Source organism: Chanodichthys erythropterus, chromosome 1 (assembly GCF_024489055.1).
Source record: "Chanodichthys erythropterus isolate Z2021 chromosome 1, ASM2448905v1, whole genome shotgun sequence".
Taxonomy (NCBI): domain Eukaryota; kingdom Metazoa; phylum Chordata; class Actinopteri; order Cypriniformes; family Xenocyprididae; genus Chanodichthys; species Chanodichthys erythropterus.
Window position 1 is genome coordinate 35,710,699 of NC_090221.1, and position 18,542 is coordinate 35,729,240.

The 18,542-nt window shown below is 36.4% G+C and overlaps 2 protein-coding genes across 6 annotated transcripts in view; both read right to left on the reverse strand.

The window, feature by feature from the left end:
* sec24b (SEC24 homolog B, COPII coat complex component) overlaps positions 1-13,447 on the reverse strand; it is a 29,933-nt gene extending 16,486 nt beyond the window's left edge. The window contains exons 1-11 of one of the 5 annotated variants that reach the window (XM_067392902.1): positions 13,260-13,372; positions 12,654-12,666; positions 10,846-11,487; positions 10,579-10,725; positions 8,600-8,710; positions 2,963-3,046; positions 2,707-2,870; positions 2,446-2,630; positions 2,221-2,323; positions 223-349; positions 32-141 (exon numbers count right to left, since the gene is read on the reverse strand). In XM_067392902.1, the coding sequence (XP_067249003.1) occupies positions 32-141; positions 223-349; positions 2,221-2,323; positions 2,446-2,630; positions 2,707-2,870; positions 2,963-3,046; positions 8,600-8,710; positions 10,579-10,725; positions 10,846-11,410 (1,596 nt within the window). In that variant the 5' untranslated portion in view covers positions 11,411-11,487; positions 12,654-12,666; positions 13,260-13,372. Of the gene's footprint in view, positions 1-31; positions 142-222; positions 350-2,220; positions 2,324-2,445; positions 2,631-2,706; positions 2,871-2,962; positions 3,047-8,599; positions 8,711-10,578; positions 10,726-10,845; positions 11,488-12,653; positions 13,227-13,259 lie in introns of those variants that run through there. The other 4 variants (XM_067392768.1, XM_067392618.1, XM_067392838.1 and 1 more) reach the window with 4 other exon arrangements.
* Positions 13,448-15,618: 2,171 nt separating this feature from the next.
* si:ch1073-303k11.2 (LRRN4 C-terminal-like protein) overlaps positions 15,619-18,542 on the reverse strand; it is a 5,814-nt gene continuing 2,890 nt past the window's right edge. The window contains exon 2 of the mRNA XM_067383481.1: positions 15,619-17,560. Coding sequence (XP_067239582.1) covers positions 16,831-17,553 — 723 coding nt within the window. The 5' untranslated portion in view covers positions 17,554-17,560 and the 3' untranslated portion in view covers positions 15,619-16,830. The remainder of the gene's footprint in view (positions 17,561-18,542) is intronic.

The window sequence follows — 18,542 nt, forward strand, 5'->3', positions numbered from 1 at the left end:
CTCTTTTAAGAACAGACAGACTCACACTTACCATGTAATCAGAGGAGGCGATGAACTCCACAGTTGAATTCTGGACCTCTGGTCTTTTGTGGGGCTCACCGTATGAACGAGTAACAGGATTATACATGAACTCGTCAGGAACTGATTGAGAAGGAGAGACTCTATAATATGCTAACATACATAAATATGAAAAATTATTTATATAACCAGTAGGGCTCTTACCATCATTGACTCTGTAACACAAATTACACTTCCACCTGCGCTGGTCCAAAAACGAAACGAAAGGGTTTATATACGTCCGACACGAACGACAGCGAACTATAGTGTTAGAGGTGATGACCGGTAACTGCTGCAGAGACAAAGAAAGAGAGAGAGTTAATGAAAAGATGATTATATATATATATATATATATATATATATATATATATATATATATATATATATATATATATATATATATATATATATATATATATATATATAAATATATAATTATAATAATTGTATTTGCATTATCATTATCTAATGTCAGTAAATCTCTAGATAAGACAGAACGAACAGGTGTATGACACCCATTTATGACACCTTTATCAAGAGCTGGTAAAAAATTGTTACACTATGTGGGAACTCAGAGTAAAGTTTACTGAAATATTTTAAACGAGTGAATGTGGTTGAGGTTGTGATGTCATAACTATGACAATAGCTTTACGTTTTTAATGACTATGTTTACCTGGTCACCAATAATGTGATTTTTAACAATAATCAGAGGAAGGATTTAATCGCAGTAAGATGTTTACATGGCACAAGCAAACCTCTTTAACTCCCGTTTACATGCAATTTTCATTCACTAAGAAGTGTGGTTATTTTTACCACCATTATTTGCATACTGCACAGTACAAATAATGAACTCGCATACAGTAGGTATTGTTACTGGCCACCGTATTAATCTATTAAAGGGAAAACTTCAGAATAATGTCACGGAGTTCATTCATGAAGCTGTGTGAACACTCTGGTCAGAGCGGGAATAATGTGAGGTGTTTACATGCCTGTTTACTGTGATTAAAACTGGCATATAGTTTACTGCGATTATGGTTACTACGATTATGAGCTTAATCGCATTAGTTTAATCAAAGTATTGTGTTTACATGAGGTAAAGTTTAATCGCAGTATTGCCAAAATCCCATTATAATCGCATTATGAGGGTGCATGTAAATGCGCTCAATGCCTGAGTATTATTTGACTGACAAGGGTTTTTCAATGGCCGATGTTGATAGAGATATGAAACACATAAAATATAACTTAATTTATCTTGACTCAATTGATAATCCTAAAGGGTTAGTTCACCCAAAACCCAAAAATTCTGAGAAGAGAAGAAATTGTTGTTTTGTTTTTGCACACAAAAAGTATTCTCGTCACTTCATAACATTAAGGTTGAACTACTGTGGTCACGTAGACTATTTTAACAATGTCTTTACTACATTTCAGGACCTTTAATTGTGGCAATTGCGGGGATCAGATACCTCTAAAATTTCATTAAAAATATCTTAATTTGTGTTCTGAAGATGAATGAAGGTCTTACAGGTGTGGAACGACATGAGGGTGGGTAATAAATGACAGAAATTTCATTTTTGGGTGAACTAACCCTTTAAAATGATCAAAATTTAACAAATAAAGAGGCCTGAACACTACTGTTCAAAAGTTTAAGATCGTTAGATTTCTTAATGTTTTTGCATGAAGTCTCTTCTGCTCACCAAGGATACATTTAATTGAATAAAAATACAGTAAAACAGTAATATAGTGAAATATTATTACAATTTAAAAGAATTGTTTTCTATATGAATATATTGTGAACTAATTTATTACTGTGATCAAAGCTGAATTTTCAGCATCATTACTCCAGTCTTCAGAATGATCCTTCAGAAATCATTCTGATATGATGATTTGCTGCTCGAGAAACATTTCTAATTATTATAACTGATGAAAACAGTTGTGCTGCTTCATATTTTGGTGGAAACCATTATACTTTTTTTTTTTTTCAGGATTCCTTGATGAATACAGTTCAAAGAAAAATCTTTCGTAACATTATAAATGTCTTTGTCACTTTTGATGAATTTAATGTGTTCTTTTTGAATAAAAGTTTTTCTTTTTTTTGGAATGGTAGCTATCGCATAGACCAAGAGTCGAGTTTGACTTGTGCTTTCTGCTCAGGTGACGTCCTACCGTTAAATCTCTGAAGGGATGCAGCAATAATCCAAGAGGCAGACGAGCTTTATTCAACAGAGCTTGAGTCTGGGGAATGTTAGTGAGAGTACAGCGAAACGTGCTGGAAGAGACAGACAGAGAACGAAAGAGAAACTCATAAACAAATCACAAAGCTGTTTGTATGTTTGCACCTGTTGTGTGAAACCACAACATCCTACACACACGTCGCCTCGGTGCTCTTACTCAGGGCTGCAGTTGACCTTGCGGAGGTCGTTGCTCAGGTTGGGCTCAGGTGGAGGTGCCCGTTGGGTAGGAAGGATGTTTCTCTCCTGGAGTAGATTCACTGGTCTCAAGGTTTCCACATCCAGCTCAGGAACGCCGCTGAGGCCTCCTAAAGCTGACGACAGCTCGGACAGAGATGGGAAAGGCTATGGAAACACAAACACAGCTGTTTTTGACACTGAATAACACTGAAATATCACAAACTAGCTCAGTTGCTGGTACCTGTGAGTACGGCTGGTATCCTGGTGCTTTGTACCCTCCTTGAGAGGGGGAGGAGTCTGGCCTGGGGGCGGGGTTTTGTTGGTAAGCAGGATGCATGGTTGGGTAATTGTATCCGAAGGGTGGAGCTTGCTTGGTGGGAACACTGGCAGGAGGAGCTGCATGATCTGAAGAGAAAGACGAGATGAATATGTATCAGCAAGTCATTCACGTGCAGATATGGCATTGAGATGTCTCGGTGAGAGCTGTGATGATGTACCCGTGTAACTGCCGCCTTCCAGAGACTCATAACTGTTGGGAACCGGAGAGGCACTGCCTGTGGTTGTAGACGAGCTGTCTCCACCTGCAAGAGTTTACAAACACACAGAAGAGAGGGACGTGTGGTTTGTGATCGTTCTCATTTTTATGCATGCAGTAAATTACTCAAAAACTTAGGAATGCATATTTTTGAACTATTTCAACTAGGGGTGCACCGATAAGATTTTTTTGGACTGATACCAATTTTAACAAACAATTATTGGCCGAGCGATATTTGCAACTTGCTCGCTTATTTGAAGTTTTGTCTTTAAAATAGACAGTGTTTTGATCATGTTTTAAATTAGCAAGGTTGCATTAAGTTATACTATCTAGTTTATTAAATTATTTCTAATGAACATGGAATGGACCCATTTAACATTCAGAAGGCCAACATAAATACAATGGAACAAAGAAACATATGAAATAAACAGTGTTTTTTGGTAGGTTTAACACTAGTTTACAGGTACAGAAATACACAAATGTAAAATAACATTGCATATTCTTCACTGTTTATTAAATGCATATTAATCCTTATTAAAGTTATTTAGTCAAGAGTGATTTTCTTATCTTTTGTTTGATTAACATTAAAACACAGACAGCAGCGCAGCAGATATATTAGGCTGCTGTCACTTTAAAAGCTGCACGGATCCAACATACTGTTACACAATTTTATTTCTCAGCTGTTTACATTCATTTAAGGCATAACTGACTTTGTTTTCAAGAATACTCACCAAGAAGGCCATTTTGTGTAATCAAAATCAGCTGATAAATATTAGTCTCTGTGTGACATATTATGCCTTGAAATGTCATATAATCAAATATTATATATATAGTATATATATTATGTAAGTTTGTTGTCAGTAAGATATTTTTAGAGAGAAATTAATACTTTTATTCAGTAAGGACATATTAAATTGATCAAAGATTTATCAAAGGTGACAGTAAAGACATTTATAATGTTACAAAAGATTTATATTTCAAATATATGCTGTTATTTTTAGCTTTCTATTAATAATAAATATGAAGCAGCACAACCGTTTTCAACATTGATAATTTGAAATTTTTCTTGAGCAGCAAATCAGCATATTAGAATGATTTCTAAAGAATCATGTGACACTGAAGACAATAGAAAACAAATAAAATAATATATAAAAACAAAAATATAAATATAATAATTTCTCTTTTGAGCCACATCAGAGCCAACACAAACATCAAAATATTTAATTACATGAATAAACAATGAAACATTGAGATGAATTTCAGCAATATTGCCCAGCTAATGGTCTTTGTGGATACTCATTGGTCAGTGAAACCAATAATAATCTCTGTTTAATAGACCACTCAAACCCAACCAACACCACAGAACAAACTCAACTGCTCTAATGATGTGATGTGTGTAAGCTAAAGCTACATGTCTAATTTGTGCTATGATATTCTGTGATATCACAGAATCAGGACTCTCAGAGAAGACAGAGTAATAAACCTCAGCACAGATTAACCCAACACTAATCCTCTATAACAGAACTACTGAAACCAGACCAGAGAGACAGAGAGGGAGAGAGAGGCCGTGACTGGTTAAGCCCCTTTTATCCTGCACTTAATCAGTTACCTCACTGGATCAGCAGTCTGAACTTAAAAACGGATGAGAATAAAACATCCACCACACTTTATAACTGTAGAATATAAGTGGACACATGAAATGTTATTTCCGGCAAAACTGTTGCTCGCCAACGATTACAGCTCAACCACAGGAGAAGGGAACGACCAGTCAAGAGCAGAAGAACTTCCTCCTGAGACCCAACATACGAACCCAAGACACCCTCTCAAGCACACCAAGTCCAAGAAAAGAGACGTTTCACTCAGCGAAGGTTGATGAAACCTCTGGAGTGCGTGTACATGTAATCAGTAGCATGTTTGTACATGACACATCTACACTCCCCATGAGAAAACAACACCCTGACACACTTCATAATGTAACGCTAAAAATAGAATCTGCAAATGACACACACACACACACACACACACACACACACACACACACACACACACACACACACACACACACACACACACACACACACACACACACACACACACACACACACACACACACACACACACACACACACACACACACACACACAGAGTTCTGTATAAAGCAGAAGCAAACAGAGTTACCAAGATTACCAGTCCATTTACTGGTTTACTGGTGCCAGTGCTCGTCCAGAGAATCTGGGAAACCAGATCCGGTCATGTTTCCTTTGATTTCAGAGCTGAATGATGTTACAGACTGTCAAACACACTTTTGGCAAGCAGTTTGGAATAATTACGATTTTTTTGAAGTCTCTTCTGCTCACTAAGGCTGCTTTTTTTCGATCAAAAAAATACTGTAAAAACAGTAATATTTTGAAATATTTTTGCAATTTAAAACAGCCTTTTACTTTGTGAATATATTGTAAAATGTAATTTATTCCTGTGATCAAAACTGAACTTTCAGCATCGTTACTCCAGTCTTCAGTGTCACATGATCCTTCAGAAATCATTCTGATATGATGATTTGCTGCTCAAACATTTATGATTATTATCAATGTCGTAAACAGTTGTGGTACTTCATATTTTTGTAGATACACTACCACAATACACTACAAAAGTCTGGAGTAAGATTTTTTTTTAGAGGGGGGTGTAATGCTATTTCATGCATTCTGACTTATTTACACTGTTAAAGAGTTACATTCTCATGCTAAACATAGCTAAAGTTTCAAAACACACAGAGTATTTCTGTGCCAAATCCACTACTTCCGGTTTCGGACCGGGTTTCGGAGAGTTTTTTTTCCGAGTGTGTCCTGTATGACGTCAAAAGAGAGCGGATTATCTCGATAAGCGCGCGTTCAGGATACGGAAGCCGAAAGATTTTTCAACAGTGGCTGTGTCCCAATTCAGGGGCTGCACCCTTTGAAGGCTGCATACATCATCGAGGCTCATTTAAGAAAAATAACTGTTAGATTGCAACGTAAGAAAGAAATTACAGTATTTTACACCTCGCAATGAATATCAGTCAATTTTATTACGGTTACTTTTCTTAAATATGACATCCTTGATGAAGTATTCAGCCTTCAAATGTGACCTCCGGAGGACGCGGCCTCCGAAATGAGACACAGCTCCTGTAAACAAAGGAGTGTGTTTTTGGTTCTGGAGGGAAAGATTACCTCTTTCAGTTTCCCAAAGAATCCAGCATTAAGTAAACAGAGGATGAAGTTTGTTTTTCCGGGGCAGCAACGGAGTTGTGCACGTATGTTTGTTTGTTCCCGGGATTTGTGACGAATACTTTGTAAACAAGTCCCATTTCGGCGCTGGATTTGCAGATTGTGGGCGGTGAGTAAAGCTGCATCAGGCGTCTGTGTTTTGTAGGCAATCGGCGCGCAAGTGCATATAATGTAAACAACACAAACATTTTTGTTCCCTTTTTATTTATAATAATGTCACAGCTAGCAGACGATCTCCACACAAAAGCTGCGGGCGCTCGTGACTCTTTGGCTCCGCCCACGGAACTGACGGCAGACACGCCTCCAGGAGCTCTGCTTTTTTCGGAAAGTTTATAATGTTACAAAAGATTCTATTTAAAAAAATGCTGTTCTTTTGAACTTTCTATTCATCGAAGAATCCTGAAAAGAGCAGAAGAAACTTCTTTCAACAACATAAAAAAAATACAAATTATTCCAAACCTTTCACAGTATAAATTTTAAGATTGAAAATAATTTAATTCAGTGTTTGTAGGGCATAAGAAGCTGACTCTAATTGGGAGTTATAACGAATAAATATGATATTTAAAATAGTTAAATTTCAAAAGAACTGACAAAATGCCTGGACATTTAAAAATAAATCCTACTTCCTCTTGCAGGAAAAGTGTGTGTGTGTGCGTGTGTGTGTGTGTGAGAGAGAGAGAGAAAGAGTGGGAGTGTGACTCTCAGATGATTGGCATTAGGAGTCGAGGGAAGTAGAAACACATTTCTCATCATTCCAGAAACTGGTTCTGCGAGAAGTGTGTTTTTAAAATCAACATTTTGTAAACTTCAAGTGAAAACAATTTCTGTTCTTCAGGTCTGTGTACGAGCAGACAAAAGGGAGACAGAGGGACACAGGAGAGACATCAAGACCTCCAGGAACAGAAAGCTGGCATTGAGTGTGCATGTCAGTACATGATGTTTTAGCAGTTTATAACGCTTCTCACACCCTGGGTAAACAGCATCCTGTGTTATCTTGCTTCACATTTCACACTGCTCATACTTTACTCAAGGTTAACAATTAATCCTGGGTATTCATACACTGACGTTTCACACTGTATATTCCTAAACACTGAGTTAACGTCCTTATTTGCATATATGTAGTGTCAGCGTCACAGATTTGACAAATGCAACCTGCTCGAGGCATTGCGCGTCCTCATATAACACACTACCGACTGTACTATTAATTTTTTCTGATCAGACTTTTTTGGACTATAAAAAGGTAAGAATAGTCCGAAAAAGTCTGAAATGACTGTTTATTTAGTGTACAAATGTGCAGTGTTTCTGTGACTGTCCAAAGCATGTGAGCATGAGCTATGTGATTGGTGGACTGTTGCTAAGCATGCTCTGGAGCAGGGTTTCATTACCCTGGGTAAAAAGCAGCGCTAACCCCGCTTCTAAATTACAAGTGTGAAACACTCATTTACCCAGAGATAAAAGCAGTAATGTTTGTGTGCACTAGCTCAAAAACATTAAAAAGAGTTAAAAGAAGGTTTACTATGATAATAACCCAGGGTTAAGCAGAGTCTGAAAAGAAGGCCATATCAGCCTGAATGACTGACTAAAAATATATATGTATTATACTCTAATCTGCGAAATGCAATTAATAAGTAGATATTACAATATTATAAATATTTAAATCATGATTTTGTGTATTGTGAAAAAAGTTTAATATATATAAATTTAACGACTTGAAACTGCTGGTATTTTGATTGTTTTTCTATAAAGGGAGAAGTCAGCACTATGAAAAAATTAATTGAGCAATGAATGTTTTTTTACAAGTCAGAAACATGTAATTAGAGTAATTGTAATATGAATGCACCACTAAACATGCATTTTAATGAGGTCATGTGACAAATTAAGCATACTATGGCTTGAAACATTTACCACTGCATATTTATAAATAAATACACAAATGTGTATATTTATAAATTTAATAGTATGAATTCATAAATGTATATTATGAATTGATTAGTATGAAGCAAAGACTATACAGTATGCTAGTAATGTTTTTGTGCACTTGCACAATGAAGGTCACCAGAAAACAGGATAAACTGTATGAACTGACTGTATGAATGTGTATATATGTTTATGGGAATTGTAGACTTCAAGTGAATGAATAACTTGCAAGAAGGAGATACACAAATCTGGAGGAGCATTTAAAGACAGCAGAACATGTGTATATTTGTGTATGTTAATCGTTTTAAAAAGGGGAGGAAGACGTAGGGATGGGAAAAGACAAATCTGAGATGGAGGGATGAAGGAACAGCTACATGAGAAAGGGAAGTGAATGGAAGAATGAAAAAGCGAAAGCAGACCTGCTTCCTCATCCTCCTCATCCTCTTCCTCATGGTCAGAACTGGATGAGGAGTGATCACCCGCGGCCGAGCTAACGGCGTTATTCACCCCACGGTCACCGTACAGCAGTCCTGAAATACAGCAACCATCAGAAACAGACGGTTGAGTACAGAAAGAGAGGACGAGAACTGAGCTGGAGTTCTGCGCTTCTCCTACCCAAATCTCACAAGGACGACACTAACACAACCCAAAAACTAGCAGCACATGATGTGAGAAAGAAAATGCAAAGAAAGAGATGAACCAATAAGAAAAGCATGAAAAGAAGACATCTTGAACACATCTTGAACTAAAGAATCATCAGAAGAGACACAACCTGTCAGGAATGACACACCGACATTCATAATGAGGGCTGCAATAACTGATCAATAAAAACAGACAATGACAGTAGCTGACAATGTCACTTTACAGTGCTAATGCAGTTTTTTCACAGGGATGTAAAATAATATTCTTATAATATGAAGGTAAGATGTAGGGCTGCACGAAATCGTTATAAGGCTTAGTGTGATGATCAAATCACAGAGGCTGTGATTTAATTAAATATATGTGCTGTGCGTGTGTCAGACTGAAACGCAGCACTGTTTATTTACACAAGCAGCTCATGATCCGGTGATTTCAGTGTCTCGGAGAGTTTATAGTAAATGCTGCTCCATTCAAACTTCATCTTGGGTCGCTTATAACATGCAATTGGGAATGTAAAATGCGGCAGCCATCTTCTCAAATGTAATGAGAATTGTAGGGATGCACCGATACCATTTTTTAAGGACAGAGTATGAGTACCGATACTTGATTTCTAGTACTCGCCGATACTGATACCTATAGATTTATGAATTTATCTCTCTTTTTATTTTTTATTTTGGTGATGTTGCAGTTTACCAAGCACAAAACAGTGAGACTAATTAATGTAGGACAGCTTCTTTATTATTACTCTAATGAAAAAAGTACTCATTTTTATGTGCTTGTCACAAACTTAAAGAATAAATTTCACTGTGTCCAATAACCTTCAAAGTGCATAATTACCAATATATATATATAATTGTTGTTATACAAAAAGAAAGAGCGCTAATTGATAACGAATTGTGATTGAAAGCATGCTGTTCGCAATGTGTTGTTGTCATCATTAATTTTGAAATATTTCCACACCTCTGAGGCTGACATTGTTTCTGCTGCTGTCGCCGGTGTCTCTGTGCACGGAAAATTCTGTCAGTTGCATCACGTGAGGTATCAGGGGTGTTTTTATGAGTACTAGTACATGAGCTTGGTATCGGGCCCAATACCGATACTAGTTTCGGTATCGGTGCATCCCTAGAGATTTGCATATAAACCAGCTGTTGTCAACAAAAGAAGCTTTAACCCCTTAACTGTCACACCCCTTTTTGAGCATAAACGTGAAAATGCACTATCCAAACTTAAATCATTGTAATTCAAGAAAGCTTTCGAATATAGACCCAAGTTTGGTCTTGTTTTAAAGAAGACACTCATCAGATTGTTTCTGAATTGAAAGCAAGCTTCAAAAGTTTAATATTTGTATTTAGTAATATTAATAATGATAATAAAACAACATAATAAGTTTTATTATTAATAATATTATAATAATTGATCATTAATTATAGAAATTTAGACCAAATTGTGCAGCCCAACAAACATGGAGCTTTTTTAAAAAAGCACTTTAAATTGCAATTTTTATCTGAAACATCACAATTAGATTTATTTCCCCAAATCATGCAGCCCTAGCAAGATGTGGATTTTTTTTTTTTTTAAATAAAATGCTGAAAAAAAAAAAAAAAAAAAAACATGCTGAAAATAGCAGACAGCTGAATTAATTATCAATATAGCTGCAGCTCTTATAATAAACAAAACAAGACATAAAAAAAAACAAATAATGTCAAAAAACAGACTACTGGAAGAAATTAAACTATCAATTCACGTGTCTCGTTAATACCTGGATGGTGTCGTGGTGAAGAATGCACAGACGTGCCTGGGGTTCCTGAGGGCGGTCTCTCTTTATCAAGGCTCTCTTTGTTGGGAGGGGCCCCACCGTAATGATGGCTCATGGGATTGTGGAGGTTTTGGTCATAGTGTTGTTGAACTATAAATATATTGGATAAAACAAATCAATACAATTTATATGAGCATGTTACATGCGTTTTATTCCATTCTGTTGCATCAACATACATAATGCATCAGAAGGAAATGCATTCAAACCAACCTGCATTCGATTGGCCGTTGACAGCGGCTGTTTGGCTAAGAGGCGGAGCTCCGTAGCTCAGGTGAGCTGGTGTGGCCCCGTTTCCTTGAGAATACTGTTGCAAAGTACTCTGAGTAGGTGGCGGTGGCATCACCGTAGAAGATGAAGGCTGCCCAGCACCAGTCTGAGAGGATCTCAGAGTGCCATACTGACTGCTCCCAGGGCCTGATGGGTAAGAAACGATGGGGTACAGTGGGGCGCCGAGGTTGTTGCCGCTAGGTGCTGCCACCAAGCTGGGCGCCGCCACCAAGCTGGGCTGAGGTTGAGGCTGAGGCTGGGCTTGTGTTTGACCTTGTGAGGGGTGACTATATGCCTGTCCGTAATATCCGGCTGACATAGTGTACGGCACAGTCTGCTGGAATGGCTGTACCGGGGCATTTGAGGTGGAGTACTGATGGGCAGGTGGCTGCGTTCCAGGTGGTGCTGCGTACAGCGACGGCCCTGAGCTGTTCTGGTAGTAGTTCCCACTATAGTCTGTGCTCGAAACTTGGATTTTGCCAGCGGGAGGAGTGCTGTGTCCCGCCATGGTGGTGTAACCAGTGGGCGGAGCAGAACTATAGTAGCTGGATGCAGGATACACGGCAGGGTACGACTGTCCCGGACCTGTAAAAAACAACAACATCAACTTGATTTGTGAGATTGCCATGCAAATGAGGTGCAAATGTGACACAAATGCACGTCTGTCATTAGACGAATCACAAGTTTTATACAAACTGACCTATAAAAACCAACAGCAGTTGAAACTCACATCAATCTTCATTTCCCTTACAAATAAGTATAGTGATGGTGAAATAAGTACTATATTCATATATCATTATCATATTTATACACTGTATTATAGTTAACTTAAAGGGGTAGTTCTCCCAAAAATGAGAATTCTATCATCATTTACTCACCCTCAAGAGGTTCAAAATCTGTATAATTTTCTTTGTTTTGTTGAACACAAAGGAAGATATTTTGAAGAAAGTTTGTAACCAGGCCATTTTGGGGCACCATTGACTTCCATAGTAGCAAAAAAACTACAATGGAAGTCAATGGTGCCCCAAAACTGTTCAGTTTAACACATTCTTCAAAATATCTTCCTTTGTGCTCAACAGAACAAATACAATTATACAGATTTTGAACCTCTTGAGGGTGAGTAAATGATGATAGAATTCTCATTTTTGGATGAACTATCCCTTTAAACCACAGAAAAACATGTTACCTGAAATTAAATAAATGTTAGCTGAAATATAAAAAAAAAAAACCATATGTATATCAATAATAAAGTTATTATATACATATATATAAAACTTTATTTCCAAGAAAATTATTATTTAGTTTAATTTTTAATGTAATAAAAGTTAACATAGACATATTAAAAAAATAAAGAAACAATAAAACAATAAAAATTACTAAAAAACACCACAATATTACCTAAACTTTAACTAAAATTAAAATAAATACGGGAAACAAAGCAATATTCAAAATAATAAATAGTCAATGTATACTAAAATAACACTGCATGGTAATCCATGGTACTTTTACATGTACCTTGATATATTAACATGTCCAAAAGACTCTTTAGACAGACCTTTTCTGATTTTATTACTAAACGAAAATTCGACAACATGTCACGTGATGTTAAAAAACGCATAAGAAAATACAAAACAAATTGTTCTTACTTCATTTTATGCACTTTAACGGTAAAAACACGTTCAGATTATATTAGTATGATGTAAAATACAGCTTACATTCGTAATAACAATAAAAAGGCATTAGCAACTTACCGTAAAGACAAGTCTTAAGACATTAAAAGAGAACTGTTGGTTTGTTGGGAATAATTAATGAATATTTATCACATATTTATTCTGCGCAATACTGCAAGCTCAGTTTACAACAAATATCAGACATCTGATCAAGACAATGACATATTTCAGTTCCTAATTCAGATGACCAAATCTTAAGAGATTAATAATCGATAGAAATAACAACTGAGCTACCTGAACAAAACTAGCCGCTAACAGGCTAATGACAGATGACAACAAACTAACTGAAATTAATCTTCATTAAAACATATCGACAACTGCGATATGATTTTAATAACAGGTAAGTTACAGGGAAATGTTTTATTATATATTGTGATCTGTAACGGTCGATGTCTCCACCCCAGAGACGCAGATGACAGGTGCTTTAGCTCGGCCTCAATCTCTAGCGTTAGGCCTTTAGCTGGCTAACTTATCTTAGCATTTCAACGTGGATATGAATGTGATTTTAGCATTTTAGCACGTTAGTTTAGCCGTTAGCCTAACTCTTAGCCAGTTTTCTTAGCTTTGAATGTGATTTCGCGGTAGCTTTAGCATGTTAGCTTTGGTGGTTTCGCTTTAATCCCGTACCGTTCTGACAGGGCGCCGCTGCTCCGCCTCCGTTTTGTGTTGAATTCATCCTGTAATTATTCACGGACGAGTTAGAATTCGTGTGTCCTTGTGTGGACATTTCTATCCGAGAGGTAACGGATCCTCGATAGTATAAAAAATAAACGCCGCTATCACCAGTTGTGGGTCTCCATCGACCTGCTCACAGCTGAGCGGAGGGTCTGTCTGACTAACGGTGATGATGATCACGGGCCGGTGAATCCAGGGATCAACAGCGGTATCACTGACAGCTCTTCAAAATAAAAGTCTAAAAATAAAGTGGATTTTTCTTTTTATTATTTTTCAAAAATAAATAATGCATACATACATACATGATTAAATCAAATAAAAATAAAGGGATGAGTGAAAGAAAAAAGAGAAAGAAAAAAGCATTTTTTTTCTCAAACTCAAAGATGAATTTTAGTACATGTGTAGAACAAGTACAGGTAACTCATGTTGAGGGAATTGATCCATCATTACTCTGTGGACAGATTTAGCTTCTGTACTCTTCATTAAAAAATTTTTTTACAATCATTTATATAGCTTAGTGCTTAACAGATTGTTTCAAAGCAACTTCATTGTAATAAATAACAGTGGTGTTGTAAAGTTAATTAGTTATGAAAACTTAATATGTAGGCTCTTATTATAAGCTACAAGCAGGATTAAGCAAAATCCAAAATGTAGGCTTAATAATTGCTTCCCTTTTGATTCATTGAATTGGTCAAACCCCATGATGCTGAATTGGAATGACAGAAACTCTGTCACAATTAAAGGAACCCTTGATTATGATTTCACTTTTTTAACTTTAGTTAGTGTGTAATGTTGCTGTTTGATCTTAAACAACATCTGCAAAGTTACGACACTCAAAGTTCAATGCAAAGGGAGATATTTTCTTTTACATAAATCGCTTTTTAAGGACTACAACAAACGGCTTGTAGGGAACAAGCTTCTTCCTGGGTTGGTGACATCACAAACCCCAAAATTTACATAAACATAACATTTACATAAACAGCCATGTTGTACTGCTTTAGAGAAGAGGAAGAGTTGTTGTAGTAGAGTGTTGTTGTCATGCTGTCATTTTACACTACACTGCTTCACAAACGAGGGTCAATTCAACACAAAAGATGAACATGACGGCACATGCTAGTGGATGAGTTGAATCAACTCCACAGCAACTACATAAATTTATCCACTAACCGTTCAGAAACGCCCAGTTTCATTCTAAAAGTTCCATCAGTGTCGACTCCGGTTTGAACAATGTAAGGCTGAACACCGTTACTGACAATCCTCAGTTTGGCTGCGTGAGATTCTCCAGCTTTGTTGTTGTTGAGCTGTTAAAGCTCCGCCCTCTTCTGGAAAGGGGGCCGGGAGCAGCAGCTCATTTGCATTTAAAGGGACACACACAAAAACGGTTTTTGCTCACACCCAAATAGGGGCAAATTTTTGACAAGCTATAATAAAAGATCTGTGGAGTATTTTGAGCTGAAACTTCACACACACATTCTGGGACACCAGAGACTTATATTACATCTTGTGAAAAGGGTCCCCTTTAACACAATTTCATAAGGGTTTTGTGATCAAATATAAATGAATGCACCATACAATTTATTCCCTTATCAGATTAAGTCATATTAGTCCAGTCATGGACATCCAGATCAATGCAACCAGGTTTAATGCTGAAACTTGTGGAGTTCATTATACTATTGATCTTTACATCAGTGCTCATATTTTACCAAGTGATATCCTGATATAATGCATCGTGAAATGTTTGCATTTCACTCTAAATCTGAGATATTTTTGCTTGTTATGGTTTATAGGTTTATATGGTTATGGTTTATATATATATATATATATATATATATATATATATATATATATATATATATATATATATATATATATATATATATATATATATATATATATATGACTTCTGAGTAATAAATACCACTCCCTTTTTCTCAAGAAAACAACACTCTCTGTCTGTGCTGGAGGCAAATATCTGCCTGGCAATAAACTGAGATTAGTAGGTAGCAACGGGAAGCAGTGATTGACAAAGCTGGATGGAAAATAACCAGCTCTGAATGTGTTACATACACTTGATTCATCATTGCTCAATGAAGCCACTGCATCAGACTACACAGTTTCCTTCCATGTTACCACAGAGTCACTTTACTCATATCTAGAGGCAGTATGTATCAATGATGCTGCAAGAACAACTACTTCTTCAATTTGGGTAACAGTCAGTTTTCTAAAGAGGCATGGATGAATAAACAACAAGTTCAGTCTAGCAAATGCAATTAAAATAGCTTTATTGAAAAACTTTTAATAGTTAAAAACATGATCAATAATTTTCAGCAGTTACACATACTCTCTAAGTAGCTGTACAACAGATACTTTAAACCCTGTCTAGCTTAATGAAGCGCCAGGCTTCCTAAGAACCATTAGTAGTGTTAAAGTCGGCGTGAAATGGCAATCAAAACACGTTACTTCCATAATGTGATATTTTAATGACGAAAAAATGTTGTCCATCAGGAATTGATATGATGTTATAAAAGTGAGTGTTTTTAATTAGTTAAACATGAGTGCATTCACTTTGAAAGAGGCTTTTTGGAAAGTGAAGCAATTATTGTTTTGATGAGAGATTTACAAATGCAAGTTCCAAATTTCTTTGGAGTAACATGCACCTATGCATCGATCACAATAAGACCACAAATGTGGATTATGGAAGTAAACAGGGATGATTCAGATTCCATGTTGACTTTAAATATTCAAACCAATCACAATCTCACAATAAAAATCATTCAGAACCAATCACAGGGAAAAATTATGATTTTTTTTTTATTGTTGAAAGAAGTCTTATACAGTATGTTCACCAAGCCTGCATTTATTTGATAGGGTGAAGATGAATTTTCGGTCTTCTGAGTCACATGATCCTTCAGAAATCATTCTAAAATGCTGCTCAAGAAATATTTCTAATAATTATCAATGTTGAAAACAGTTGTGCTGCTTCCGATTTTTTGTGGGAACCGTGATACACTACCATGTTACTTATATGTAAGTAAGATAAAAAAAAAAAAAATATAGACATTCAATTTATCAAAAGTGACAGTAAAGACATTTATAATGTTACAAAATATTATTTCATCAATCCTGAAAAAAAGTATCACGGTTTCCACAAAAATATTTAGCAGCAAAAATTATGTTTCCAACATTGATAATAATAAGAATTGATGTGATCAAAATATTAGAATGATTTCTGAAGGATCATGTGACACTGAAGACTGGAGTAATGATGCTGAAAATTCAGCTTTGATCACTGGATATAAATTTCACTTTACTATACATTCACATAGAAAACAGCTAGTTTAAATAATAATAATATTTCACAATTTTACTGTATTTTTGACCAAATAAATGCAGCCTTGGTGAGCAGAAAAGACTTCTTTCAAAAACATAATTATTCCAAACTTTTGACCAGTACAAATCTCAGTCTTTTTGCAGCTTGTTTCATTCTCTCCAAGCTTTTGAAATGTTTGCATCTGTTTGCTGGTCACAGCGCTCCATCACTGGTGTATGAAGGATTGCCGAGGCCCTCGGCTTCTCCCATCCCACCCTTTCGACATGTCCTTCGTTTCCATAGTACAACAGCGAGCACCGAAAGCAGCAGCAGGAGTCCGACAGACCCCGCAATAATCCCTGCGCTCAGGGCGACTTGGTCGGTTTGTGGTGGCTCGTATCGGGCACAGGACTTTTCACTGAGCCCAGCTTGATTCCTGGCCGCCACACACACCGTCTCCCCAATTTTCAGTCCGGGTATGGCACCATTCCTTAGATTTTCTCCAAAACTCAGCTGCTCTTTTCCACCATTCAGTGTGACTTCATAATGGGTGACGGTGGAGCGGGGAGCACACCAATGCACAAGCACTTCCCCGGAGCCGCCCAGCTTCACCTCACGGAGCTCTGGGGCCCCAGGTCTCTCCTCTGGGCCCGTCAGCCCAGGACAGAGGCAACCCGTCTGGGCAGAAATCTTTTCACAGGGGGTGGTTTGAACCACACAGGGGTCATAATCACATATTACACCAGAGGTGGTGACCCTGGGCAACTGAGGTGTGATCGTCGTCTTTGAATTTACGTCATCGTAGTCGTCCTCGACCTCGATAATGCGAACACGTGTGAGGGGAGGCCGAAACGATGAAGGACTGACAGATGTGGCACGAATCGACTCCATCACGCAGAGGAGAAGGAGGAAAGTGACCTGTGACCACAGCAACATCTTCACCCTGCAACAAATAAAGGTGTAATTACTGTAAAGTTCATTTTACCAGCTTCATTCGTTCATATTATTATGATACATGAACAAATTAAAGAACATGAAATACAAATTGACGTTGTGTGGATCTCAGCACATGTTTGAGGGCCTCATAATCATTGCATGTTATTGATATAAACAAAAACAAAAACAAAAAACAAAACAAAATGACTTTTCAGCTGATTCAGCTTATTTTTTTCTAAACATTTTTTCTTGCTTATAATAAAAAAGTGAGGTTATGCTGCGCTAAAAATGTATATATATATATATATATATATATATATATATATATATATATAAGTATATATAAGTGCTGTCAAATCGATTAATCACGAGTAATCACATCTAACAAATGTTTGTGTATATATTGTATGCATTTACGATAGATAGATAAATAGATAGATAGATAGATAGATAGATTAGATAGATAGATAGATAGATAGATAGATAGATAGATAGATAGATAGATAGATAGATAGATAGATAGATAGATAGATAGATAGATAGATAGATAGATAGATAGATAGATAGATAGATAGATAGATAGATATTTGTGAGCATAACCTCATTATTTTTTATTTATACATTTAGATATTTGACAATGGGGTCAAAAACAGGTCTTATTATCTTAAATAATTTCTCTTTTCTTTTTTTTTTGCTTTCTTTTTGAAGGATGTCAGTATTTTTAAAGAAATATTATTTGTTCTCAATGTACAAACCCGATTCCAAAAAAGTTGGGACACTGTACAAATTGTGAATAAAAACAGAATGCAATGATGTGGAAGTTTCAAATTTCAATGTTTTATTCAGAATACAACATAGATGACATATCAAATGTTTAAACTGAGAAAATGTATCATTTTAAGTGAAAAATAAGTTGATTTTAAATTTCATGGCATCAACACATCTCAAAAAAGTTAGGACAAGGCCATGTTTACCACTGTGTGGCATCC